The 19,554-nt window shown below is 34.4% G+C and overlaps 1 protein-coding gene and 1 long non-coding RNA gene across 5 annotated transcripts in view; one reads left to right on the forward strand and one right to left on the reverse strand.

Annotated features, from left to right (window-relative positions):
* Positions 1–13,568, forward strand: part of LOC149781125 (serine/threonine-protein kinase/endoribonuclease IRE1-like) — a 75,037-nt gene extending 61,469 nt beyond the window's left edge. For all 4 annotated transcript variants that reach the window (XM_089935231.1, XM_089935234.1, XM_089935232.1 and 1 more), the window contains 4 exons: positions 621–748; positions 2,839–2,947; positions 9,505–9,587; positions 12,714–13,568. In XM_089935231.1, coding sequence (XP_089791357.1) covers positions 621–748; positions 2,839–2,947; positions 9,505–9,587; positions 12,714–12,887 — 494 coding nt within the window. In that variant the 3' untranslated portion in view covers positions 12,888–13,568. The remainder of the gene's footprint in view (positions 1–620; positions 749–2,838; positions 2,948–9,504; positions 9,588–12,713) is intronic.
* Positions 13,569–14,293: 725 nt separating this feature from the next.
* Positions 14,294–18,910, reverse strand: LOC149781126 (uncharacterized). Its single transcript, XR_016414649.1, has 2 exons — positions 18,771–18,910; positions 14,294–15,428 (listed from the first exon to the last, which is right to left on the reverse strand). It is a non-coding gene; the product is annotated as an uncharacterized LOC149781126 (long non-coding RNA).
* Between the last annotated feature and the right edge of the window lie 644 nt (positions 18,911–19,554).

Here is a 19,554-nt window from a genome sequence, read left to right on the forward strand (position 1 = left end):
AAGTTGGATTGCCCTCTACCCAAATATCCATAGTGATTTAGATGACGCTACTTTAAAAATTGAGGTTCCTGCCCCTAAAAGTAGATTTTGCTTTGCACTCAATTCCAGACCAAAACTCAAGCCTTCTTCAACCGATTTCAACAAATTTGTTACATTTATTATAATGTTTTTATTTTAAAATTGTTACTTTTGATTTTGGAGTTGATAGGGTGAAGTTGAAGGTCCGTGTTTGCTAATAACATATTTCCGTACCAACTAACCTAATGCTGGCGGAGTGCCCTCTGTCGCTTGTTGTACTCTTGTTTAAACTTACAATTGCGAGAAATGTATTATATTTTGAAAAGACTTATAAATATATAATGAAAAAAGTTATAAATAAATTACATTGTCTTTAACTTATTAGATTTTGATACCTTAAACTACATTATGCATCAAACATATGATAGATAAGAGAATGTGGCCACACAGTCAAACAAACTGTTTTAAATATATAAAATGGTTTCTTTTAAATACAGCTCCGCTAGAACAATGAATATCAACATGGAATGTCTAGCACATGTTGTTTCTATCTTAACTCTTTTAGACCTATATATTGCAATTTCAAAAACGTTTAATTTTAGATGGGTATATTGCAAAAGATATCATACAGAAGATGTTATCACCGGATCCAGGAACTCGACCAACAGCAAAAGCAGTTCTTAACCATCCCTTGTTTTGGTCCAAGGAAAAAAAGCTAACATTCTTCCAGGTTAAATGATATTTAGATACTTTCTTTTGTCTGCTTCTTTATGGTAATTCAGTGTAGAAATTTGCAACGGTTACAACTACAGTAGTTTTTATATCACACACTGGTATCACAGTTAGAGCAAGGCCTCTATGTGTGAGAATCCTGAAGTAATCACCTTTCATGTCTGTCCATCTATCTGTCATCTGTTCAGCCATTCTTAATTCACCATATAAGTGACTGAAATTTGGTTATAAAGTTCGATGTTGCATATATATGTGCCTTTTAAAAGTTTTATCTTTTCAGATCCAATTTTAACATCCGCTGTAACATGTTATGGTAACCAGATTAAAGCAGAACCATGCAACATATTCTGATGCAATTTGGCACGTACTTTGTCTTGTAGACCTAGATGTGCACTTTACATATTTTACATCGTCAATACCATTTTGCACAGAGTTATGGCCCTTCACAGGTATCTTCATATCCACAGCTCAAGAACTATATATAATTGTATGGAATTTGGTATCAACATTGTGTCGAATACCTAGATGTGCCTTTTATGAGTTTTGTCTCTTCTGTACCTTTCTCGACAAAGCTGTGGACTTACCAATCAACTTAATGTCTTTACATGGGAAATTGCTTGTAATCAGCATAAATCAAGAGCCATTCAATATACTTTCTGGCACAATTTGAGGCGAGTATTGATTAAGAGACTCCAATGTGCATGCAGTTTGTGGGTTTGGTATCATTAACACATCATTAACATCATTATATTTGTCAAGAAGTAGTTAAATAACATGTTTGTTGTTGTGTTTTTTATCTTAATAACATATCACCGCTTTAAGCAAACATTAAAACTTTTCTACATTTTTTAATATTGGAAAGCATAGACAACAGTTAATAAACATTCTAAGACAACATAAACTATACATAATTATCGCAAACGTACCACCCACGATATTTATGTGTATATACCTAAAATAATATGTCAGTTTTATCTAAACGTTTTAAATCATATGTTCCATTTAGTCAATTTAAATCATTGGTAAATCCAAGTAAATGTGTGAATAGGAAATCACAATTAGACTGATGTTATATATATATATATATATATATATATATATATATATATATATATATATATATATATATATATATATATATAATTTTTTATTTATGACTGTAGTGATTATTTATAGATAATTTTTTGTACGTGTATATTTATATTATAAAATATTAAGCGTGATTGCTTATGATCTATAAATAGATATGATCAAATTACTACTGATAATATGAGTAGTAAACATGTTGTACAAGATTAGGGTTGTATCCCATTGGTAAGGTCCGTCAGGTGGGTTCTTAGAAGAATTAAGTTATTTCCCACTGGATGGGTTAGGTCATGTCGGTTCTTTCACGATGTAGGAGATTTGCAATGTGTTACGTAGTTGTAGTAGCAAATGCGTTTTTCACCTCTTACGTCTGTACATAAATGGCCAGGGCTGGATTAATTTTTTCTTCTTATTTCTTCTGTTCTTGTTGTAACATCAAATCTTCAGAGGTATTTTATGTTGTGTTTAGATTTTATTTGAGAGGAAATGTTTGTTTTGATTATTCATTATAGCTACAAAAGTGCTCATTGGACTAAAATATTATTCTGGTACTATTGTGAATTATTCGAAGGAGTTCTGGACAATGCCATTCTGATACATTAGGACTGTTGGCAGACCATACTTGAATACAACTTTCATTTAAGATTATTTTGGATTCAATTCATAATGTTCGTTCCTTTTACATTTTCATTATATAACACTGATATTTAAAATATTTGTTAAGTTTTATAAAACGTTTTGGTTTTTCTTCGTTTTGTTTCTTAAATGACCATAGAGTCGTAACACTGATAAATAGTGTTGCTTAGTGTGAGATATATTAGAACATGCTTATACTTCTACACTAGGCTTCATGATTGAATAGAAAAAAATATATTTGTGCTTCAGATATATTTCTATGTTTCATACATTTTTTGTAAACTGTTTAAAACTGAATCAGTTATTCACCTTCATGAGTATGAACACTGATCAATGCCATTGTTAATGGTGTGTTAATTTCTAAAGGAATCAAGTGACTGGCTAGAGGTGAAGATGGTTAGCAATCTGGAACAAGATGGAGCCCAAATTATAAATGGTGATTGGAGGAACTACCTCGCCCAGGAAGTACAAGATAGTAAATCATTACATCTTTGTTGATTCTCTTTGCCTAAATGACTTAACTTTGATCGGATTTGCAAATAACAATGCATAATGATCGACAACAGTTGTGTCTGTATGACGTTGATAAAGCTATATATCATGAATTCGTCATTGAATGTCAACTAGATTCAAATTGAAATCAAAATAAAATAATTAATAAAGATCATTGTAATGAATTCTAAACATTCTTTGGATTGCAGATATGTAGAGACACTTTAAAATACCCAACTACCAGCCCTACTAGTGCCTCACATCTTTGATATCATACCTAAAACTTTCAGAATACTTTTTCATTTTTTTCACTGCATCATTAATCAGCGTGTGAGTCATTAATGTCGGTAAGTGATTTTCATTTCCGATCAGTGGGTCCATCGAAGTTCTGGGTATTCCGATGCATTACGAGGGTACTCTAAAGAGAACGTGGCAATTTAGAAATACAGTGACAGTCGGTTTTATGGTATCAACGTTATAAAAGAAATTGAGAGTTTAAAAGTTATAAAAGAAGTCACGAAAAGGTATGCAAAATGCAACATGTTTTAAAAAAAAGCTTTCAAAATTAAATTCAGATATTTAATTAAAGGCACAAGGCCGCCGTTACGTGCAAAATATCGTATATGTTAAATTATCTGAATAATACTGAATCTCGAAAGATATTGGTCCTAAACATCGTAGGACTCCATTAAAACCAGATAACATTGACGTACATCACATTATGGGTCATATAATGTTTCCCTCAAACCGAGATACCGCGCCAATTTCTACATGTGTACCGTTCAAAATAACGTTTGTGTTTGATAAAGGCAAAATTTCAAGCTCGATAGTTTTATGATTTTCAGTCCAGATTATTCGTAGACGATATACATTACTGATATGATGTCCGAAAGTATGACAGTCTTAAAATGCCAACATTTTCCCGACGATGTTTTAAACGTAGAATATGAATATCGGTGTTCAGGTGAAGTACTCAGACGATGCGCTTAAGTCGAAAACACCCGGAGTTCGCATACTGTTTATGATCAATCGAATCAGGAAGGAGATAATATTCTTTATTTTCGACACAAGGATCATTATTCGTAAATTTTTTATATTCGAGGGTTTGTAGCAACCAGAAAATTTACAAAATTAGTACCCACAAAAAAGTGAATTTATTGTACCTCACTAAAACCTCACATTAATCTGATATTTTCACTTCAAAAAGTTCCTATCGATATTTTTATATCTTAAACTGCATTTTGTAGACATTTCGCTGTTAATATAATTCACTGAAAGTATTGGCCAGATGGATAGATGCGTTCTCTTATTAGATTTCGGTCCAACTAATTTGTCATCCAATCAGATCTGTGGCGATTGATACTTTGAGTAGTTGCTCGGTTTCTCCTACATTCTGAAAGCACGGAAATCTCAAATGTGATGAGATAAATCACATTCTCCGTTTTTAATATTTTATTTGGAAAGTGTATGTTCAATTATTCACTCGATTTGTCTCTATCAAATGTTGAGATGTGCCCCATCTGTCATCATAGCTGCCAGATGATCCAATATCGTCCTGACTTGTGATTGACGTTAATAATGCTGTTGTATATATTTAATTTGTATTTTCTAATTGATCTTTATCTTTAATGGAGTGTAGGCGGTTGGCCTACCTGACTATTTTTATATTTTGATCAGTATTGTGTACTTATATTCGAGTTCACGATGTAGTCTTGTTTATAAACTTATAATGTTCTGGAAGCAAACTGTGACCCACATCCTGGTCATTTTATTGTGTCTTAGGTTTTTATATAAGGCTGTAGTAAACATAATTATCCAATCCCGTAATGTATGTGGAATCATTTACTGTTGTGATCACATATGAATTATGAGGAATCATATATCTTTAAATCATTCATATTAGAATTGCAATGTGCTCATTGACTTTATGGACGAAAACACTACTTTGGGATTATTTTGAATTCATTCAAAGGCATTCAGGATTATACCATTGTGATACTTCAAGACTGTTGGCACATCAACCTATTCAAGTCTATTGGTACATCAGGACATTCAATATTGCAAATCGTTGGAAACACTGAACTGTTGGACTTGTAATAGAGGTTTCAGAATTATTTGCACTTCCTTCACAATACTGAAAGTTGCTCTTAAATTTCCACTCTGAGCGAACTAATTATTTTGTCAATTTTATTAACCTTGTTGACTTTACTTCTTTCTGTTACGTAAGTTAAGATCTTAGATTCGTAACAGTTTCTCCCACTATGATGTCTCTGAGGTGTTTGGTCTGCAAGATATCCAAAAATCTATAACCAGGCTGAGAAATCCTTTCCTGTGTACTTATGTCATACCTTAATTTCATTTTATACCAAGTACTGACTTGCTACTTCACAAGCCTTTGACAATTTTGACGTGAAATAGTCTCCTTTAACAATCTTGGAATCTTCATTTTAAAGACTTTTCTATTTTAATAACTTCACTGGTCCGCGAAAAATATAATACTGAGTATGTCCAAAAACGAGTTCAAAAGGATTAGCATCCAATGATTCCTGAACTGATTTCCTAACAGCATACAACATAATATGAACTCCCTCATCCCATTCTTTTCCTGTATCAAGCCAATATGATTGAATTATGTTCTTCAAAGTTTGATGAAATCGTTCCAAAGCCCCTTGATTGTATGGGTGATAGGCAGAAGATCTAAACTGTTTGATTCCTAATTCATGTATAATTTGTTGGGAAATTCCAGACATAAAAGTTGACCCTCGACTGGAATGAACAGATCTGGGAAGATCAAAAAGTGTATAAAAACTTTATCAAACCTTTTACTATGGTTAGAGTTTTAATATTGCTCAAAGTAATTGACCCTGGGAATCTTAAGGACGAATATGTTATGGTTAACATGTAATGGCAGCCTGACTTGGTCGTGTGTAAGGGACCGACACAGTCTACCATTATTTTGCTAAAGGGTTCGTTAAATGCAGGAATAGGTTGTGCAAATGCGTCTTCTGATTGGGTTTTCCTATCATTTAAAAAATATGAAAAGATCTACATTATTTAGGAACGTCACTTTTAATTTTCAGCCAATAAAAATGGTCCAGATCTTGTGATAATTCGTACTGATTCCTCAATGACCACCCATTTTCATAAGCTAGACTAAGAATGTCCTTAACTTAGGAAACGCAATTTGATAGCTCTGTGACGAATCGTCACCAGCTGTACCATAGGGTGTCTCCGTTTTCTCATAAGGACACCATTTTGCACAAAATAGCAAGCAAGCTGGTATTTGTGTGACTTCATTTTCACTAATAGCTCTCTGAAACAAGCAGGGGATATCAAGGTCTTGTTACTGTTTGACAACGAGTGATTGTCTTTTGTCACCCTGATAAGAATAGAGAAAAAGAGTATTAAGAAGAGTCTCACTGTTATCAATATATATATATATATATATATATATATATATATATATATATATATATATATATATATGGTAATTGCACAAGCAGGATATGCATCAGGGATTTCACTCTCAATGCTTTTGATCTAAACAAGGCTTGTCAGTTACAAGTGGATTAAATACAAACTTATCTCCAGGTCATTCATTAGTAATAGACTAATACTCTCCATAGGTCGAGACTTCGCTTCTCCGACCATCATGGGGCCCGATACTAAATCCGTTGGCAAATTTCCTTAATGGAGAACCGCACTCTACTCCTTCAATATGAACACTTTCACTTGAGGAAGCCTTTTCAGACAAAGACAAAGTTCCTGATGACAAACGACTCTCAGACGCCCCTGTATCCCTTAATATTTTAATATGAATAGGCTTTATAGAATCACTAATCAGTGATATACAGTCTTTCGAAACGAATGGTCCATTAATCTCCAAAACAGAATAATACTACTGGGATTTGGTTTGACCCAATCAATATATTGCTTTCAATATCTGACCATAACCCTGACCACTTTTAAATAAGATCGTTTGAAATAACTGCAGGAATCAGAAATGACATGCACTTTCCTCTTACAATAAGAGCACGTCAGACGAAGTAAGGATTTCTGACAAGTTTTATCAAATGTTTGCTTTTTAACAGTTGTGCTAGGTTAAGTTTGGAAGTAACTGTATGAGACTGGGATGACTTTTTTGTACCAAAAATCTGATGAGGAAGACTTCTGACAAAGAAACTCTATGAGTCAAGGGATAATCATCAGCTGTGCAAGTAGCATTTTCCAACGTTTCCATATTTTGCGGAACAAAACTGGTTTTGATATCCATATGGACGCATTTCCGTAACTCTTCATTTAATACAAGCCATATAAGGATATTTTATTCTTTATCAACCTTCTCGGCTGAGCACCATCTGTGAACAGTTGTTCTTTTTCCCATGTAAATGTGACATGGGTTCATAAAGTTTCTTTTCTACAAGTCATAAACCTTTCTTGACATGCATCAGTTACCATCTTACTCCAGTGTGTGCCCATTACAAATGATTCTTACATCAAATAGAGGTCAAAACATTGCCCATTCGGCAAACTGCTTGCAATCTTTAAGGATATGTTCCTTAACCACATCATAATCAGCACCCTCTTATACCAATAGTGGAATATAGATATCACGATCTCTGACAATAAGTAGACTTTGTAATAAAGAAGCTCAATGCTCTCTTGAACATGTCAAATTTTCAGTAGTTTCCTCAGAGTAAAGAAAGTATATATCTACTTCATTTTCTTAAACCTATTATTTCTGGCAAGATCAAAGCTAGAAAGTGTTTGGGTTGGAGAGCGTGCTTCGCCTGTCGGTCGATTCGGAGTATAAGCCGAAGACCTGACTTTCAAGTAAAAAAGTAAAGACTTATAGGCCGGAAAATATGGTACTGACATAGTCATACCTGATTTCTGTATATGTCTTATAAAAACAAGCATTGCTTCAAGCAATAAATCATTTGTCAGCTTTATGTTAGCACAACTGATAATAATAATTAAAGTACAGCTAAGGAACAAAACTGTTCAATGAAGAAGAGAGTGCAGTAATCAAAAAAAGGAATCACCTAAAGCAAAACATCAGCAGGAAACGACACATGAAAATGAAATTAAATGACAGGTCTGCCATAGTGACGGAAGGGAAAATGAAATTAAATGACAGGTCTGCCATGGTGACGGAAGGGAAAATGAAATTAAATGACAGGTCTGCCATAGTGACGGAAGGGAAAATGAAATTAAATGACAGGTCTGCCATGGTGACGGAAGGGAAAATGAAATTAAATGACAGGTCTGCCATAGTGACGGAAGGGAAAATGAAATTAAATGACAGGTCTGCCATGGTGACGGAAGGGAAAATGAAATTAAATGACAGGTCTGCCATAGTGACGGAAGGGAAAATGAAATTGAATGACAGGTCTGCCATGGTGACTGAAGGGAAAATAAAATTAAATGACAGGTCTGCCATGGTGACGGAAGGGAAAATGAAATTAAATGACAGGTCTACCATAGTGACAGAAGGGAAAATGAAATTGAATGACAGGTCTATCATAATGACGGAAGGGAAAATGAAATTGAATGACAGGTCTACCATAGTGACGGAAGGGAAAATGAAATTGAATGACAGGTCTACCATAATGACGGAAGGGAAAATGAAATTGAATGACAGGTCTACCATAATGACGGAAGGGAAAATGAAATTAAATGACAGGTCTGCCATAGTGACGGAAGGGAAAATGAAATTAAATGACAGGTCTGCCATAGTGACGGAAGGGAAAATGAAATTAAATGACAGGTCTACCATAGTGACGGAAGGGAAAATGAAATTGAATGACAGGTCTACCATAATGACGGAAGGGAAAATGAAATTGAATGACAGGTCTACCATAATGACGGAAGGGAAAATGAAATTAAATGACAGGTCTGCCATAGTGACGGAAGGGAAAATGAAATTAAATGACAGGTCTGCCATAGTGACGGAAGGGAAAATGAAATTAAATGACAGGTCTACCATAGTGACGGAAGGGAAAATGAAATTAAATGACAGGTCTGCCATGGTGACGGAAGGGAAAATGAAATTAAATGACAGGTCTGCCATAGTGACGGAAGGGAAAATGAAACTGAATGACAGGTCTACCATGGTGATGGAAGGGAAAATGAAATTAAATGACAGGTCTGCCATAGTGATGGAAGGGAAAATGAAATTAAATGACAGGTCTGCCATAGTGACGGAAGGGAAAATGAAATTAAATGACAGGTCTGCCATAGTGACGGAAGGGAAAATGAAATTAAATGACAGGTCTACCATGGTGACGGAAGGGAAAATGAAATTAAATGACAGGTCTACCATGGTGACGGAAGGGAAAATGAAATTAAATGACAGGTCTACCATGGTGACGGAAGGATATGGATGCATTGGATCTGTTGTAAAATAAACACATCTAAATACAGTGTGTACCGGTATGCGACTTAAAAAATTGAAGGAAGAACTTAACCTGATACAAGAAATATGTATGTGGAAACTTTGAAAAGACTGTATTAATTTTGCATTTGTTGTAATTTCAGATATTTTGAAGGATTACAAAAAGAGGAGAAAATTTTATTTTGGGAAATCTGTAAAAGATCTTTTACGATTTATAAGGAACAAGGTAAGTGTACTTACCTTACATCAGAATGAGAAATGAGCTATCACTTTGTATGTCATTTTTTTTAGAAATAAAATTGACATACAATGAATATTTTCTCTCTGATTTGGAACTGTATGTAAAGGACACATGCTACTAATGGTATAGAAAAATGGGAACCATCCTGGAAATGGGTGAACATAAAATAGAGTATATATGGGTTTGGCTGACCGGGATTGGTTAATAATGTTGTTGTTGTTGTTGTAGGTTTTAACGCCATTTTTCAGCACACGATAAGCTATACATGGCGGCCAGTATTAGTGGTGGAGGAAGAACCCGGGAAAACCCAGGAAACAACAACCGACCCACGAGAAGCTACTAGCAAGCTTTCTCACATACCCACATTGGCTGAATCTGAGACTCGAACTCAAGCAGACAGAGGTGAGATGGCAATGATCCATAACGGAGAGCGCTTTAAACCACTCGGCCAGGTTAATAACGTAAGTTAAGTTGTCAGGAAGAAAACTCTTTCGATAGCTTATCCTAGTTGTAAGTGAACAAAATAAAGACATTGGTTTATTGATGGAATTTCAGTCATTTAGCAGTCTCGAGCTTGAAACACTCATTACTAAAATTAGTACCTGACTCTGTGGTGCGGAATTGAATGCACTTGTTTCAAACACATGCAGGTCCATAAAATGCTGCGGCTCACATCCTTTCCTCTACACAGAAGCTGACATCCAGGTTTCATCTATACTGATAAATATAGGTTTGATCATGAGCATTCAAATATTTTAAATTATTGATTTTTTAATATCATGGTGTTTGCACAGGCTTGCTATGGGAACTGAATTAGTACCGTGAGTTATAAATGCCACTACACAAGAGGTAACACTCAGAGGCCACCCCATATATAAACCTAGGTCTTGGTATAAAACGGGTGGTGTCACTGTATTTTGAGCATTAGTCTCGTATTTGTTTGAACGGTGCACTTACCAAATTGCTCATTCTGTTATTTAAATTATCTAGATTTTTTAACGGTTCTATAATGAGCAATATCTATGCATAATTATGAGGTGATCCTGCATCGTGTTCATTGAGTGTGTTACAACACAGGATGCCATATTTCTGGTCCAATATCCATCAAACTCGTAAAATATGATTATTTCATAAAGATTGTAGGCAAGTCCGATAACTAGTGAAATTCGTTTGTATTAAAAGTGTGACTTTGTATCTAACTGGATGAAATTGTTACCATTCTGCATGTCATGTTGTTGTCCCCTACTGATTAAACTTGGAATAAATATCCCCAAGATCTCAGATGAGAAGGAGTGAGATCTATGATTAGTAATGCTGTTATATTGGACATTTATGGTGGAGCTGGGGTTTTTTTTTCTCGGCCAAATGTCTGATCATAATTCAATTATATGGTTGTATGTTTATTTCGGAAGAAGGTGTATTAATGAGAGGTATTAATGAGAGATATTAATGAGGTTTTCTTGCCTCCATTTAGGTGAGCACTCTGAAGGCAATATTCCTGGTCCAACTGTAATGAAACTTTGAATATAGGCTTCTATTATCTCAATCATGTTCATTAACAAGCATCATACTTGTATCTAATTTTTGCAATCCTATCTCAGATTTCTGATATAATGTTGATCATACACTTCAAACATTGGCTCATATTAGCAAGATAGTGCACAAACTTAATAATGACAAAGATCCATGTCGATGAATAAAATTAGTTTTGTAACTGATGGGTTGAGTTTATTAAAGACTGAATTGCTTGTGCTTTAGCTTGATATTAATGGATGACTACATATAGTGCTACTAGGATTTGAGCATATTAACGAGGTTATGTGGAATCTGATTTGCAGAGCTTATCAACTATCAACACCAGCAACCTTTGTCTAAGCTGAGTTTGATCCAATTTGGTAGACAGGCATAAATCATCAGGAGGTGAATGAAGTATAATTACAGGCAAGATCTGTGCATAGTAATGAGATGATCTTGAATCTGGTTGGTTGAAATTCATCAAAAGACATAATGTTGGATCAGATTTTCATCTAGCTTAGTAAAATGGATAATATTATCAACATGTCGGATGAACTTAATTATGAGCAAGGTCGATGCATATTACGGGGTAAACTTGTGTTTGATTGGCTGTCTTTGTTACCACTCTAAATAAAAAGTCAATTCCAATCGGATTTTGCTCCAGTTTTAGTGGGTTTTTAGCATCATACTTTTGTCATCATTGTCGTTTCTGTAATGAGTGAGTACACGTAATTGTGAATTGATTTACATTTAATTGGCTGAGCTTGTTCTCTTCAACTTTCAAGAACACTTGACAATCTGGTTGAATAAGTAAGTTCCATTAAGGATTTTAATTATGCTTCTTCTGCTTTTGAAAGAGATTTTATTTTCTCACCCATGCAAAAGAGAATTATAGCCGTTTTGGAATATAGTTTATATAGGATCATGTCCTGACACTATTGTTTTTTTCTTCTTCATGGAGTACCAATTTTCTGACTTTGTGGCTGCTCCGAAACCACGAATTGAAAGTTTCCACAAGATATATGGAACCCACTCTTTCTTCAGTAGTCTTACAAATATATTCCAATCGATCAACAAAGCTTAGTTATTTGATATTTCAGTTTCTTAACTATAATAAAATACTGTCATTTATGTATTTCTTTTTATTTGAACCCTATTTGAAATCAATCGACCTTTGATTCAATTGAAACTGCTTCTGAATGTTTCTTTATTATATACAGATCTATGTGACTTACGATTTAACCAAGATTGCAGTCTACATAAAGCATAGATAAATGCATACCTCTAATTATGGGTAGGAGACATCCAGTTAAAATTTCAATCCTCCCAAGAGTACATCACATTCTCTCCTCCATTTAATATCCAAATACACAGCTAGAATCTAACATACTAAAACTGTCGCTTGATAGTTCCAATTTTCATGTTGTATTGTAAGTACACAAACACACCAAGTGTCGTGTATTGTGATTATCACATTTTTCAAAATATCCACGGTATTCCGTGGAATAAATTAATGGAAAGTCATTTTAAATGAGGCTGTTGTATATTTCTAACTGACAGCAATTTCTAAAGCAAGAAATATTGTCACACTTTCAGAAACACCATTACAATGAGATGCCTGATGATGTCAAGAAATCTCTCGGCTCGCTTCCAGATCAATTTCTGGATCATTTCACAGACCGCTTTCCCAGGCTGCTAATACACACATATCGTGCTATGGAATGTTGTGCAAAGGAGGATGCCTTCAAAACGTATTATATAACTGAATGAAGTTAACTTGATGTTTTATTGTGACATCACTATTTCAAGCACTGTTATTGGCTGGAGTCAGTTAACATGCAAAGTAGGACGTGTCAAAGGAACGTTAAGTCCTCACAAGTTATCAACATTTCTGCCTTGCTTTGAATAAGTTATCACCACAGCTCATATACCATTTTAATTTCACAATGTTTTCTATGCATGTTTCATTTGTCATGAAACTACCCCATCTTCTGTCTGTTTAAACGTCCATTAAAATAAAAAATTATTTTAATATTTTAACCTATAAAATGAGTGAATATCCAAAGTTCAGTATGACTGTAGCTTTGCAAAACAGCTTTACTTCAACATGACCCATTTTGTTGTTGTTGTTTTGTTGCCATCTTTACAACATGGAGCAACAGATGTTATTACATTATAGGCATCTTCTTTGGGAATAAATTAATGAGAGTGGTATATAACCTGATTAGAACACGTTATTTAAACGTGAAATAACATGGATATAATGTTTTGCCATCTTTACTTTATTATGCAATTTACCCATCACAAATCAAAGAACAGTAGCTTTAAATATAAAAAATACTAAATATTTTATCAGCAGAAATGTGTTTCAAATCATCTCAGTCACTAATATTTTGTTTCTTACCTCCCTTAAGTATGACATCTCAAGAGTCATCTGCATTAGACTACACATAACACCTTGTAAATTACACATAACACCTTGTAAATTACATTTATCACAGACTGCAATGGCAATCAAATTAAAAAGAAAACTTGGCGATTTCAATTATTACTGCATTGGTTCTCTCTTTGCAAGGCATCTCAGTTAAACATGGTATAAACTACTGATCTGTCTATTAAAATCGCAAGTTACCAAAGTGTTTAGCTGCTTTATTCTTTAAAGTATCCAGTGTCCATGGTTTCATTTAAATAGCATCACTTAAAAAGATTTGCAGAGCATTTTTATCTAATTTGAATAGGTAGTGTAATTACAGTGACAGATAATTTGATCATAATCCTGATTTAGTAACAAATATGGGATATCCTAGACAATGTGTATTGTCACGAGTTGCAAAAAGACATGTGATGACATATCTCCACTTAATGAGTGAAGTAAGTTTTTATCAATTCTATTCAGAAAACATGATGGTGGATTTGCATTCAGTTTCCTCAATGTCTTCTAGTGCAGTTCACACTTTAGACAGGTAAGCTTACTGCACTGATAAACTGTTCGGGAACTCAAATGATAAGTTAGGACAGAAAAATTATTTTTATGAACAACCAGTCTACCACATTCTGCTCGTGAATCTTCCTGGCCACCAAGAAGAGCAGGGAGAGTCATATCATAATCGATCTCTCCCTTTTAAACCGGTTTCTTCGGAGGAACATTTCAAGATGGAGACAACTTTCTCAATGTGAATGTTTTACTTTAATCTTTAATGAATTTAATAGAAACTAAAGGATTGTGGGTAAAATTAAGACAAGACAAAGTGAACTTCATTTATGGGTGTGTTTAAACAAAAGGACAGATACGCATGAGGGCAATTAAATATTACCCCCAAGAATGAACCCTAGTTCCTATCAAAGTCTCTCTGAATGAACGACAAATATAAAATATGAATCACTTAACATAACTTATGTTTAATGCTTATTCTTTCACACAATGCAATAGATGAGAAAATATGTAATGGATATAACAGCAAAACCTTCCTTGAAAGACCAAATGTCATAAAATACCACTTGACCTGAACGAGCAATGTTGTGAAATACCACCATAAAAGACAACCTGCCATCAATGACCACATTTATCATGTGCACGTGAATTCTCTTATTTATTCTGATGACCTCTACTTAGAGACCCAGGTGGTCTATACTGGTTATAGAGACCCCTTCATGCTGGCAGAGGAGCTAGTCTCATTGTATCAGTTTTCATCTTTTCTTCATGGAATCAACAACAGGTATTTATTTGAAAGCATGGAAATTATCTTGCATCAGTTAGTCATTCTGGAGCAGCAATAACAAGATTTTCAAGATGGCTGATTGGCACTAATTTTTCAGAACCAAATAGACATTATAAAAAGTTTTATGGCAAAAACCTTGTGTTACTGTGACCATCTGGAGAATTATCAATATCACAGAAGACATAATGAATGTGTGTGGGGGGCAGCATTATCATTTAGGACCACCTAGGACCTGGTATGAGTGTGTGAGTAAAGTTTCACAGCAATTCTCACAAATAATGTAGGTAAAACCGTGAACTTGTGCTATTATACAGATCTAGGCAATATACAACAGACCACTGATTAAGCTCTTCAAACTCCACCTTACTGAAAAATACAAATGGTTGTTGTATATTTACCATCTTGGTTTCTGATTAGTAATAACTCTAGCTAGGGTATCACCACTTCCATGCGATTGAGGACTCACTAGATGAGTTTCTAAAACATTATGCATAAACGTTTGGTGGTGTGGTGTGGCCACTGGCATTGCCCTTGTCTTTTTTGCTGCTCTTGTTGTTTTTGCCACCATTATATTCAGTTGTGTTTGGGATGCCTGAAATGAGTAGAAAAGAGTGTAAACCAGAATGAATAGTTTTTATTTCAGTTTTTCAAGAGGTCCAAAATGTTAAACATACATACTCTACCAAAACCCACACAAAATTGGGAAGAGTTTATATTTGTAAAGTCAACATACAATTTTTATTTATATCATGGCTTATTAATGATTATAAACTTTAGTAGAATTAAATTAAAACAATATCCAGAATTGTAGCAATTGCACGGGTTTGTGTGTCAATAATGTGCACTTATCTTTTGTCCATGATTGTTGATTATACTTTGGGATGATGGTCATTTGTGGACTACATGTTTACAATGCTAACTTTCGTCCATGATTGTCAAGTTGTAAACAACATGTTCAGGTAGGAAGAGTTCAAGGTCAGTCTTGTTTACAGTTAGACAAGGTTTTTATATTGGAATGTCTTCAGATTCTATTACATTATCAAGTGAATATTAGTATATACGTATAAAAAGGGACTTGGTAAACAAAATATTAGAATACTTTACAGTTATGTTCAGATATAATTAGAGAGTAATTATTGATTTAAAATTATTTATTGGAATTATTAGCGCTCATTGCCTTTGGATTAACACATTAGTTTGAATTATTGTTAACTCATTCAAAAACCTTCTGGACTGCATCATTGTAATTCAACAGATCATTCTAGAATCTAGACTATTGTAATTCATTCAAGAACATTCAAAACTTTCGGACCTGTGATAGAACATTTAGGATTATATGGAATTCAATTAATTTAAGGGTGAAAAATGTTGTAGTCAATGCCAGTTGTTGTGTGACCTAACAAGAATTCATCAGATTTCTTTTAAACTCAATTACATTAAGAATCTTATTAAAATCAACAAATGGACTGTAAAAAAGTGTTCTTAAATGGAAGGTAGTCTGAGTTCTGAGAACACTCTGCCAGTGTGTCTTTAACAAATGGGCTTGCTACTGGGTGAAGTTTATTTGAGTGTAGTCACAATAGGCGGTTTTACTGTATATAAGACAATCAAATGGGCATTTAACCTGTAAAACCAATTTAAAAAATTGAAAGCTTATGAAGATTGAATGCAAACAAATGTTACACACCCAATAAAATTCAAATTTCCATACACCTATTAAAATTATATTTCTCAAATTTACATCTTATCACATTACAGTCAAGCTCCAATTAAGGCTGCCAGTTAGACTATGGCTCAAAATTAATCTGTTGACATTTTATAAAAAGTAAAATTTAGCGATTGCTAACAGACAAATAATGCAAAATTGACACGAGGCCATGTCATAAGTTTACTGAGTATAATGACTAGGTAAGTCAAAACAATGAATATTTATGTCACCCCAAGACATTCACATATATATATTCTCAATTAATCACAGGTCATATATATGGTCAAAGTCTGCTGTAAATTTAGTTATAATCAAGCAAAATGTGTATAAATTAGGCTCTTGACAGATAACGTGGATACCTATCCTAAATCAAGGGTGGTAACTCTGTCAAACACTAACCATTTTAATGCTGAGTGCCAAGTGAGGCAGCTGTTAGTACCATTTTTATTAGTCTTTGTTATGACTCAGCCAGGGTTCAAACCCGTGACCTCCTGCATCCGAGTTTTCTCAAAGAAACGAGTTTTACAGATCATTATTTAGAGGAAACGAGTCAGTCATGAAAGGATAATACTCATTTTAAAGCAGCAGCAAATTCAGAAATAAAAATGACAAATTCTTGTAGTGCATTTATTAATCAGGCATACAAGTGTTCTCTCTTACTCTTTTGTCAGAATTCCTTATATCTTCTTTAAATGCTTTTATATAAAATTTCACAAATATATACCTGTCACATTAATTTCTGGAAAGAATTTCAGCATAACATTATATCTAGGAGAATAGGGGACCTAGGATAGAACCCAGTGGCACCTCTCTGGCAATATACTGCTGTGTTGACAATAGGATTGCCTTTAAATAATCTTTGATGATGCAGCTCTGAGTATAAGGAAACCATTACAGACTCAAAGATTTTGAAGATAACTATGTCTTTTAAGCAGATATTTAGAAATATTTCACAAGTGAAGTGAAAAAATTGTATTGTCAAAAGTGGCATAGACACAAGTGACATTACAAAATGTTTCCCTTCAAAAGTGAAATATTTTTGTACATCTACTTAAAAAAATGTTGATTTTATTTTTATTAATTATTTTTTTAAAGGCAACAGCCGTAGATTTGCACTGGTTTTCTCAAGCATGGGCCAATGTAATTAACAGTTTTATTACAACAGCAAAAAAACAGAAGTTTCTAAATTTTACAATAATATCAGGACAGTGATGGTTTATAAAAGTTAGCTTTTTACATATCTTGCTTCAAAATGTGTATTTTGTCAAAATAATGACAGTTAATACAAAAATGAGGAGAGTTTTTGCAAAAACATATTTCATGCCTGGATTGATTGGGGTGAGATAAACATTTCATGCATGGATTGATTGGGCTGGGATAAACACATTGCATGCATGGATTGATACTGCTGGGGTGGGATAAACACATTGCGTGCATGGATTGATACTGCTGGGGTGGGATAAACACATTGCATGCATGGATTGATACTGCTGGGTTGGGATAAACACATTGCATGTATGGATTGATACTGTTGGGGTGGGATAAACACATTGCATGCATGGATTGATACTGCTGGGGTGGGATAAACACATTGCATGCATGGATTGATACTGCTGGGGTGGGATAAACACATTTCATGCATGGATTGATACTGTTGGGGTGGGATAAACACATTTCTTGCATGGATTAATACAGGTGGGGTGTGATAAACACATTTCATGCATGGATTGATACTGCTGGGTTGGGATAAACACATTTCATGCTTGGAATGATACTGCTGGGGTGGGATAAGCACATTTCATGCATCGATTGATACTGCTAGGGTTGGATAAACATATTTCATGCATGAATTGATGATGCTGGGGTGGGATAAAGTGAAACATTACAGAGCAGTTGCATAGCAACAAGAGAAGTACATCCTCCAAAAAGAATTTGTTAAATGATTTTGAGTTTACTTGTAAAGATTGTCATTCTTCATTTTGTTTATGTATATATTAAAACATATATTTCTGTTTGGCTTTGGCAAACCCTCTTTTATACAGCACTGACCCTGGGGTCATCATTCAGTTAAAGGATTAATTTTAAGTCCTGGAGATAAACTTTGACACCTCTTTTGTCTCACAATTTGTTGTTATCAAGTGTTTAATCAATCCGTAAAATATATTGACGAAACAAACAATGCCTCTATTGACTGTCCTCTGATGATACTATTACTACAGGAGTCACCTTAGACACACTCTGTCCTCTGATGATACGATTACTACAGGAGTCACCTTAGACACAATCTATCCTCTGATGATACAATTACCAGGAGTCACCTTAGACACACTCTGTCCTCTGATGATACCATTACTAGGAGTCACCTTAGACACGATCTATCCTCTGATGATACGATTACTAGGAGTCACCTTAGACACGATCTGTCCTCTGATGATACAATTACCAGGAGTCACCTTAGACACAATCTGTCCTCTGATGATACAATTACCAGGAGTCACCTTAGACACAATCTGTCCTCTGATGATACAATTACCAGGAGTCACCTTAGACACAATCTGTCCTCTGATGATACCATTACCAGGAGTCACCTTAGACACAATCTGTCCTCTGATGATACAATTACCAGGAGTCACCTTAGACACAATCTTCAGACTGAGCATGTCTTAACAAACAATCCTTCCAATAAGGCTGACTGTCTGAAACAAAATGGTTGAAGCTTTTGTTTATCAGTTCCTACTCCATCCATTTCCAAACATTTTAATATCTTTCGCATGCAACTCATATATTTTAAACCATGTGGTATCCAGTCATACTGGTGCTTTTTGTTGTGAATGAAGAGAAAAGAAAACAAAATGATTCAGACTATCTGCTGGCACTGACTGACTGTATAACATAGTCAGCTTACTTAATCAGCCGTTTTCTGGTTGCCTTCTAGTATCTAATCAGCAACGCAGATCAACATAATTAAATAACCCCCACTACACATGAACAAAGTTTTTTTCCAGCAAAT

This window comes from Sinohyriopsis cumingii, chromosome 15 (genome assembly GCF_028554795.1).
Source record: "Sinohyriopsis cumingii isolate HCF-2022 chromosome 15, ASM2855479v2, whole genome shotgun sequence".
In the NCBI taxonomy this organism is placed as follows: Eukaryota; Metazoa; Mollusca; class Bivalvia; order Unionida; family Unionidae; genus Sinohyriopsis; species Sinohyriopsis cumingii.